We start from the raw sequence: 10,164 nt of genomic DNA, 5'->3' as shown, positions 1-10,164 counted from the left end.
CGTCATAGACCAGAGTTCTAAACCAATAGCACTGACAGCAGTCATCTTGAATGGGTGACTATCTTCAAAATAGTCTGGGTTTGGTATTTTCCGAGGGCTCCAGACTCCCTTTAACAGGAAAAGGAAAAAAAAAAAAAAAAAAAGGCAAACAAAAAAAAGTACTCACTTTACCTATACCTCACTAAAAGCCAACAAACTCTGAAACAAATTTTAAAACAACTGGAACCTCCTGACTATTTTAAATACATTATTTAAGAAGACAAGCAATTGAGTTTAACCTACACAAAACCAGAACTGGAAGTACCCATAGAATTTTGGTAGCTGCAGCTCAATTTTTTGTTTAAGGCAGACCTCTTAAAACTAATGGGTTTGTCCATAGAGGGTTACAGTAATAATTGACTGTACACAGTATCTCCATTCTTGCTGGTACTGGTGATTCCAAACACTCTTTTTAAGTTTCCTAGAGTAACTCTACAAAACAAATTTCCTAATACTGAAGGGGAAACACAATATCAGCATTACTTCTTCCTCTAGTCTCTCCTTCTCTAACACATAGCTTTGGGGTTTGCTCATCAATATAGCATTTACATTTTTGTAAGAGCCCTGCTTAATGTTTTGTGGTCAGTGATGGGATTTTCTGAAGTAAGCATCTATTGTCTGGTGGCCTAACACTGCAGGGGAACTACATCCCATGGTCCATATGGTCCCTTCCATTATGCGTGTGTATAAACTGAGAGCTACTGTAACCAGAAGCGTTAGGGAAAATTTTATGGAAGGAAAATTCAGCTTTGTTATACCTATGCAAATTAGATTCATATTTTGTTTGCAAATGTGCTTAGGTTCTTAAACTCATAGAAATCAGATTCAAGTACTCTCCAGCCATAATACAAAGTAACTTTCCTTAATATCAAACTGATTTCCTTGTAACTGTAGGTAGAAGGGGAATTTAATTATTGATGCTTCCACTAAAATTTAACTAGTAAGTCAATCTGCTTAATGAAAAGTTTCATTTTTTAAATTAAAAAATGTTAAGACTTAAAACCCCAACAAAAAAGATCAGTATTTCCCTAAATAACATGATCCAGAATACAATTATACAGAACATATTAAGTGATACAAGTGCAAATCATGCCAAAAGCGACTTTTAGCAGAGAAATTATTTTAATATGGGCAGCATTTATATTTTCCAATGTACTTAAAGAACACACAAAAAAGCTCAAAATGTTTAGTGAGGGTACTCACGTTCTAAAATATAAAACATACTACATATATTTATTACTTTGAATTACCTGCTCTGTTGAACTCTGTACCTTCTAACAAAGACTATTTCTATTACCTGATAGTTCGGATTGTCTATCAAAGGTGCTTTCCATTTCCCTTTATAGTTTGGGTTATTCTTCATGGGACGCACCCATGGGCCACAACCAGGTGCAGCCTCACACTTTGGATTAGGGATCTGAGGGGCTTCCCACTCCCCATCCATATCTTCATCCCTACATAAAAGACAAGAAGATAGAAACAGCTGATTTGAGATTGGGCTGGTCTGAACACTAGCAGTCAGTCTGAAGTTAGGGTCCGTACACATTTTGCTTTAACAATCTCAAAATTTTGACCAGGCCACAGAGCTTTACCTAACATTAGCAAAATTTTCTTTTTGAGGACTGCTATACTGTTTATTCTGGTTTTGTTTATGTATCTTCAAAAAACAAAAGGCAATAAACATGTTTGTTTTTCTCTAAAAGCAGCCCTCCAAAAGAAATACACATTCCAATTTACTCCCTCAAAAGACAGTGAGATTTGATTTACTTCTGATCCACAATTCAATTCGCCACAGACAATACTCAGGCTTATCTACAAGACATGTTAACAACCTGCACTTACTGAATCTAGATCTTACCAGTCCTTTGGTTTTTTTGCATTAGGGTCTGGAACATACTGTGCTTCATCATCAAGCCATCCCTCAGGCTTTACAGCATCAGGATCTTCTATTTTGGAAGGCTCATCTTCATCCCTTCAATTACAGACTTATGTTAGAAAATACAGCAGCTGTATTTTGAATCAGCACCTGAAACACAGCACCTGACTTTGAATGAATGTTCTGTTCAGAGGACTGTAACTGGCATGAAAGGTATGATTCTCAAAGGCACAAGAGAATCAGACACAGTGATCATGGGAATTAGACATCCAATTATCTGTTTATAAATATCTGAGCTATATTTACATTGTTTAAAAGTCCTACTTAGCCCGGAAATTGCTGCCATTAAAAGGCAAGTGTCAATTGGATCTTACCATTAGGTTTTTCCCTCCTCTTCCTGGGTTGCCATATGAAACACAGTTCACACAGAAGTAGAAATAACTGAATGTAAATTAAGACTATATGGTGAAGAAAAAAACCCAATGACCCTTCTCCTAATCTCTCAGATATAGTAATTTTAGCTATTAATTGCAACCGTGGAGGGTAGAAATTGAGCAAAAAGCACAGATTTTATTTCCTTAAATGCTGACCAGATTCTTATACCGACCTCAGTTATGTTTCCGAATTTTAGTGCTTCTAATAGTGAAAATATATCCCAACTCCCTGATTCCCATGCATAGGTTGATCAGTATACTGGAGAGCCAAGGAGTGATCACCAGGACCTACTCACCTTTAATAGCCCCATATGGCCAGTGCGAAAGTCTAATGGAGAGTGGAGACCAACAGTAGACTATCATGGCCTGAATGAAGTCACACCACCATTGAGTGCTGCCGTACCGGACATGCTAGAACTTCAGTATGAACTGGAGTCAAAGGCAGCCAAGTGGTATGCCACGACTGATATTGCCAATGCATTTTTCTCAATTCCTGTGGCAGCAGAGAGCAGGCCACAGTTGGCTTTTACTTGGAGGGGTGTCCAGTACACTTGCAATTGACTGCACCGGGGGTGGAAGCAGCCCTACCATCTGCCATAGACTGATCCAGACTGCACTGGAACAGGAGCAAGCTCCAGAACAGCTGCAATACATTGATGACATTATCGTGTGGGGTGATACAGTGGGAGAAGCTTTTGAGAAAGGGAGGAAAATAACCCAAATCCTTCTGAAATCCTTTTGCCATGAAACAAAAGTAAGGTCAATGGGTGGGCACAGGAGATCAAAACTATCAATTTCATTTTCCCTTATGAAAGGGATGTTACTTTTTGCTACACTGTAGAGACTGGTTCACTTTGATTACTTGTTTAGATTGTTAAGGAATTAAAAAAAATAAAAATAAAAGCAGCCTTAATTCTTAAAAATGTATATATACTGCAGTCACATTCTTGCTAGATTTGTGGCCTGGCGAGGTAAGGGAACAGGCTACAAACACTACTGTAGGGACAACAGGAGGGGGAATAGAATCTGAGTCAGGGCTGCCTAGTAAGGAATTTTTCAAATTAAGACACAGTGCTTTATTAAAATACTATAGTGAGAAACTTTTGGTGATCTTAAAGGTCTTTTCCAACTGCACTGATTCTGTGTTTCTATGATCTATATTTTTTATATGTTTTTTCTCCTACAGATAAAATCTGGGGTAAAATTCCAATGGTATTGATAATATCTTTGCAATGAAATTTAAAACTTTAAATTGAAATTTAAAAAATTAAAACTTTCAGATAACCAAGATGTACTTTCAGTGGGATTGGCTGTGCTTGGGTGTCCTGGTAATTAGCTCAGTTACTGCAGAAACTGAAAACAAAGAAACTCTGGATTCCAGTGTTGAAGTAGAGGATTTTGACAAGCAGTCTCAAGAAGCTGATGTTGATGGAGGTAAATCTTCCTTAGAGGTAAGATGACAGAAGTCTTTAGTTAAAGCTTGTTTAATTATAAGATATGCAATTATAACTGCTAGAGAAATTGGTGGACAAATGTATTTAAAAAAGAGCAAGTTAACATGCAGTTAACAACCGGGTGGGTGTCAAACCCACCAGTCCTTTTCAGTTTCTGTACGTGACACGTAGGACAAGCTTAACAAATGATCCTGCTATGCCAAAGTGTAAAATCACATCTCCTGCCTATGATGCGTGGTCATGAAGAAGGTTTTGCTAGTCTGTGCTTCAGTCTGAATACAAAACCTTTTTGTTGTAACTTCTAACATGCCATTGTTAGAGAAGACAGTAGAAAGTATCTTAGTCTTACTGATTTTTGACTTTAGACCAGTTCTTGATTTCATAAGCTACATTTTGACACTATCTTTGTTCCCAGAAAACCTGGCTTGTTATGCTCTACTTCGCAGTAGATGTGGGCAATATTCATAAATCATTTTTTCAACTTTTTACTGTGTAGCTCAACTATAATGTGCCAAGTAGACAGGAAACCAGAAGAATGGGAAACATTTCTAGAAAGAGGGAGGAAGCAGAGAATTGGTGAAAGCTTGGCAAATTTGTCAAATTTCCTGGCGTTTTGTTACACATAAGATGTGTAGCAGTATTTTAGTTATGAGGTTTTTAGGAAGCAGGGAGCAGGAAGCAGGGAAGAGGGATGCACCCAAACTGAAAATGAGAGGGGTGGGGGAAGACAGTTTTTGCTGTTAGATACTTCTAATGAACAAAATCTGGTGGTCTGTTTGGGTGGAACTAATCCTAGAGGTATGATAGTGTATTTCAACTTAACAATTGTAATTTATGTTAGAGTATGCTCCTGTATGTGTGTTTTAGGTTGTGTACCGGACTCCAGAGCCAACAGGGGAAGTGTATTTTACAGAAACCTTTGATGGAGTATTGGCTGGGTAAGTTTATGCCTTAAAATTTTAAACTTCAAACATTTTAATGTCTAGTGGGAGGACTTACTTTATATTCATTTTTCTGCTAGTATCTCTATAAAAATTAATTTGTACAGTGGCTACCACTGGGAAGGCTGGCAATGCTTGCTACAAATACAGCATAATGTTAAGCCTGATAGTGAACATTTCAGATATGTTGCTGGTTTTTGTGCAAACATTAGTTAACAAATGCAAAAACCGAGATACTTGAAAAATGTCATTCACTCCAATTTCTAAAAGATGAGTTTGTCTTCCTGCTAAATTTACTATTCAAAGCTTTTGCTTACAATGCTTGGGAGTTTTTTTTTGGTCTAGCTGTACATAATTTACGTAAGAATAACAACTGTGGAACTAAGCTGTATGAGAAAGTAAGCAGTGGTTGCCTTTCTTCCCTAAAATTTGGGGAAACAGTGCTTATAAGTTGACTAGGTAAATCACTAGAATAGAATAGCTTTTTTTTTGAGAATTAATTTTGAAAATCTTCTGTGTGACTTGTAGGGGTGTTTTATTTCCCTGTTGGTCTTTCCCCTTGTAGACCAAGGATCTAGTTTGCCATTTATATTATGAAGCTTTTCTAGCATCTCTGGAAAAACAAATCTGACTGAAATTTGAGCAGGAAAGTTATTCATCCCTGAAATACTCCGATGGTTCAGAATGAAGATAGCTCTTTGTGGAGTTAATAACAAAAATGTAGTATTGTAGTTGATGCAATGAAGAGTTCAGTGACACGGTTGGCTTAAGGTATTCCTGTACATGGCTTGGGATAGAACTGTTGTATGGCCAGATGAGGGTGGATTGCCCTTTCTTTCTTTCTACTTTTTTTTTTCTTCCAAATGAACGCTTTGTCTTATGTGTGAAATGTGCATATTTTTTGGTGACCTCAGTTTGATAAGCTGAGTTTGCCTTGTTCATAGTCTCAAGGAGATCAGGAGTTGGTTTGCTCTGTTGGGGTTCCCTGTGTGCAATACACTTAGAATGTGTTCAATGCATGATTGCATTTGTCATTTGGACACTTTTACCTCTGCCTTTTGTCCCTTGCTATGCAAGTGTACTGTTACTGTCGGGTAGTGTTAAAGTTTCTTTGGGTGATTATTTTTTCCCTTATCAAATTGAAGATGTTACAGTTGAACCTTGCTATTTTCCATTTATTTTTGACATTATATGCTTATGTAAAATTCTTACATTTTGCCAAACTTACCTTGTATATAAAACTGAAGTTTATTCAGAATAATTGAATTACTTTAGTGCTATAATTGTATAATCAATTATAATCTTAGGAAGTATTTTGAAATGCTGTTTTAGACTAATCTATTTTAATTTTTCCTTTCGTGTTCTTTGAACTACACAAAATTCCATGATGCTGACTAGCAAAATCATATTCTCATATTCACAGCCTAGAAGCAAAAGCTGGTTTTGCTGTGCTTGTTAAATAATACAGGTTTGCATAAGTAGTTCGATGACTATACGCTTTTTGTTTTAGGTGGGTGTTGTCTAAAACGAAGAAAGAAGACACAGATGAAAACATTTCTAAATATGATGGTAAATGGTTTTAATGTTCATTTCCACCGTATGGTTTCTGATGTTCTGTTGTTCTTTGAGAAGCAGCTACCTCTTATACTGAACTTTTCTTTAAAAACTTTGAAAAAAGTTTGTATAATGACTGTTACCCTGAAACAGAGATGTGAAATTTTGCTCATTGGGTCACCTAGTGTGAAGATAATTTTCTGGTTTTGTCATCCCAACAATCTATTGCAACCCTCTGGCATCTGAATATTCAGTATTGATTGTGAATAGTGCTTCTTGAGAACTACCTTCTCTGAAATCATTTCAGAAAGATGTACCATTTCAATTTTGGTTGTTAAACACATTTCCAAAGCAGCATGTTCTGTGTTGCTGTGTTTGTCCTTCTGATTCATGGGCTGGTCTCTGTCGTGGTTTAAACTTGAAGAAAATTAATTTTATTCCAGCCCAGTCTCCAGGTCTAGCCTCCAAAACAAACGTGTTAAGACTGAATGATGTTTTTCTTTAAAATACTTTTTCAGAATGCCTGTGCTTGAATATAGGGTTCTCCAGTAGTTCTTGTACAGTTTTTTTTCTTACAGTAGTCTAAAACTAATCTGTAAAGTAATAATGAAAAAGTTGTTTTGACGGATTTTATCATTGGGGTTTGCACTTGCAAATTCCTAGGCTAGAAATACCTGCTTTAATACGATTTTAAACTAACAGATGTGTGATCCATGGCAGTAATTTTGCCATATGAATTTATTTCATTGAAGAGAAAGTGTCCCTACCCATTCAAGGAAGAAGTCCCTGCCTGTGGCAGAGGGGTTGGAACTAGGTGATCTTTAAGGTCCCTTCCAATGCAAACCATTCTGTGATTCTATAAAGTAGGGAGAACAGGAAAAGTTTCTGCTGCAGTAGAGAAGTATTTCACACTGCTCTTTTGTCAAATGAAGTCAATCTTAGTAGAAAGTGGTAAGCAAACATAACTTATGGGGTTTTGGTGTGTAAATTGGTATAGAAGAGATGGTTTTAGGTTTAGCACTTACCAGAAATACTTGCAATTAAACAGAAATCCAGTGGAAGTTTACACATGCTATGGGTTTGTGAAATAAACTTAATGAAATTTTGTGGTGTAAACACATTTAATGTTAAATGGATACATTTTTCTGTTCCATTTCATTGGTTTATGCTGGATTATGATAAGGATGTGGTTCTTTCCTACTTCGGAGTTGTCCTGGGTTTAGCAGTGGCAGTCATTTTTCTCTTGGTAGCTGGTGCAGGGCTGTGTTTTGACTTTCAGCTGGGAACAGAGCTGAAAAACAATGATGTTTTGGTTTGGCCAAGGACTTTGTGGGCCTCATGCTCTGCCAGGGAGGAGGGGAGGCCGGGAGGAAGCAGAGACAGGACACCTGACCCAAACTGACCAAAGAGGTACTCCATACCACAGCACGTCATGCCGAGGGGGGAACTGGGAGGGACCCGGAAGGAGAGGGGGTCGGCCGGGTCGGACTGGTGGTTCGGCGCGTGGGATTGTACTCCTTTCCTTTGCTGTTTTCTCTTATCATTGTTGTCGTTGGTGGTAGCAGTGGTGATTCGTATTATACCTTAGTTACTAAACTGGTCTTATCTCAACCCGTGGGAGTTGCATTCTTTCTGATTCTCCTCTCTGTCCCTCCGAGAGTAGGGGGAGGGCAAGAAAGGAGGGGAGTGAGTGAAAGCTGTCTGGCGTTGGTTAAACCACGACAGTTCTTTTTGGCGCCCAACGTGGGGCATGAGGGGTTGAGATAACGACAGATCTGACCATCACAATGCTGATTTATTGGATCTCAGAGTTGTTCCTCTTGATCTCACAGTTTCAGAATGTTGTAACTTACTTAGAGCCGGTATTTGCTGTATTAGTGTTTATCAAGTGTGGGGCTTGGGCTAAGGTTCTTGTCTCACTGTACTTTATGGCAATGACTTGTAATACGGGCGAGCTCCAGCAGCAGGGCGGGACGGACGTGGCCGTGGACTGGTACCTGGCCCTCCGGCTGCTCTTCACCGTCCTGGCCCTCGCCCTCGCCTCCGTCTGCGTGAGGCTCTGGGGAGCCGAGGGGGGGCGGCTCCGGGAGCCGGCGGCTGCTGAAGCGGCCCGGGAGAGCGGCCCGGGGACCAAGCGGGAGCGGGACCGGAGGCCGCGAGGGGACGGCTGCCGGTGGAGGAGGTCGGGGCGGTCGAGGAGCGGGAGCAGGCGGCTGCCGAGCAGCGGGAGAAGGCGGCGGAGGAGCCGAGCCCCGCGGCCGAGCCCAGCCCCGCGCCGGCCGAGAGCATTCCCCGGAAGCCGCCCGCCGAGCCCCAGGAGGACGCAGGAGACCCCGCAGCATTTCCCAGCAAGGCAGAGGAGGAAGAGCTGGACTCAGGAAAAGAGAAGCTGGTGGTGGGAGAGCCGGCAAGCACAGCAGCTGCACCAGCCCCAGTGACAAGTACAGCAGCATCGTTTGAGAGTTCTGCAGGTTTTGGATGGCCTTTGGGTACCCTTGGGACCTGCCTGCTGATTGTGATGGTGTTCACTATATTGGCACACATGCAGAGTGTGTTTTACCCACCACCATTGTGTCTGATCCCAAAATTTAAGCAGAGTCGGGTTTGGGTCTTATCTGGGGTTAGACAACAATATGGGAGGACCAAGAGGTTTTCCCCAAGGCTGGACAGCCATGAGTGGCAGGGCGTGTGGGACAGTATGGGCAAGTATCTAGTCCACTGGGCCCCTCCAAGCGCTTTGGAAACATTGGAGATGGAAGGACAATGAATTATTTTGGGCTAAAGAACATGGCATTGAGTGGGTATATCACATCCCCTACCATGCACCAGCCTCTGGGAAAATCAAAAGGTACAATGGGCTGTTAAAAACTACACTGAGAGCAATGGGTGGGGGAACTTTCAAGTATTGGGATACATGTAGAGACAGTGTTCTCACAGGAGAAGGGATAATTGGTACATAAATCCTGAAAGATACAGCAAGGCCATGAGAGGCCCAAGGAAGCCCAAACAAGCAAGATAAGAAGAAGCTGGAATTAATGAAGTTAACGAGAACTGTGGACTGTTGGCAAGCTTTCGAGGTCAAGTTCTCACATCTGTGCTTAAGCAATTATATGTTAGTCACTGGGGGTCTTCAAGACATGTATACAATCATAATATGCCAAATCATTGTAAGTGCATGTAAGAAATAGTATCTAAGGGGTTAAGGCTTTGTAATAAACAGCTCTTGTCTGATCATATTGATCTCTGACTGGGTTCATATATTTTCTGCGGCAGATATACACTTACTAAAGGCCACCTGGTTGGTCAACACCAGAAGATCTGCCAACAGGGCTGGCCTAGCCCAGTCAGAACTTTTACATACTGTGGAAGGGGACAAAGATCCTGTGGTGCATATGAAGAATTTGCTGGGGAAAACAGTCTGGGTATTCCTGCTTCAAGTAAAGGCTAACCACTCGTGAGATTGCTTTTGCTCAGGGACCTGAATATACTTAGTGGGTAAAGCTGAAAGATGGGGAAGTCCGATGTATACCTCAAGGGGATTTGATTTTAGGGGATAACAGCCAATGAACTTAATTGTATGTTGTTGCCTGCTGTGTAATACTTTAATAGCCCATCAACCAGATGTCTTCAGGGCACAAGCGACTAGCCCTGACTCCCCTCCAATCATCATCCCAACAGAGAATGAACTTTGATAGAACCAGACGAGTTCTGCAGTAAAGGAACAATCAGCATCAGCAGGCAACGATCCAATACTGCACACAGTCTTTTCTGCCCTGAAAGATTGTTACAAGAGATGGAACCTGACATCATGGATCAAATGGACTTGGCAGCATTCTGGGGATTGGTCCATGCACTAAGAAAATGAT

General features: G+C 40.6%; 1 protein-coding gene and 1 long non-coding RNA gene across 2 annotated transcripts; one reads left to right on the top strand and one right to left on the bottom strand.

Moving 5' to 3' along the window:
- Positions 1–6: 6 nt before the first annotated feature.
- Positions 7–2,090, bottom strand: LOC133211066 (uncharacterized). The gene is made up of 3 exons (XR_009725100.1): positions 1,898–2,090; positions 1,337–1,493; positions 7–108 (listed from the first exon to the last, which is right to left on the bottom strand). It is a non-coding gene; the product is annotated as an uncharacterized LOC133211066 (long non-coding RNA).
- Positions 2,091–3,517: 1,427 nt separating this feature from the next.
- LOC133211065 (calmegin-like) lies at positions 3,518–6,524 on the top strand. Its single transcript, XM_061351135.1, has 3 exons — positions 3,518–3,800; positions 4,671–4,741; positions 6,255–6,524. The coding sequence occupies exons 1-3, from the start codon at positions 3,639–3,641 to the stop codon at positions 6,325–6,327; spliced, it is 306 nt and encodes a 101-aa protein (XP_061207119.1). The 5' UTR covers positions 3,518–3,638; the 3' UTR covers positions 6,328–6,524.
- Positions 6,525–10,164: the final 3,640 nt, after the last annotated feature.

Source organism: Neopsephotus bourkii, unplaced genomic scaffold, assembly GCF_033783945.1.
Source record: "Neopsephotus bourkii isolate Nb327-2 ecotype Australia unplaced genomic scaffold, CSIRO-AGI_Nbou_v1 NB_556, whole genome shotgun sequence".
Taxonomy (NCBI): domain Eukaryota; kingdom Metazoa; phylum Chordata; class Aves; order Psittaciformes; family Psittacidae; genus Neopsephotus; species Neopsephotus bourkii.
Note: the sequence above shows the minus strand (reverse complement) of the source record. Positions and strands in the feature narration are given on the sequence as shown.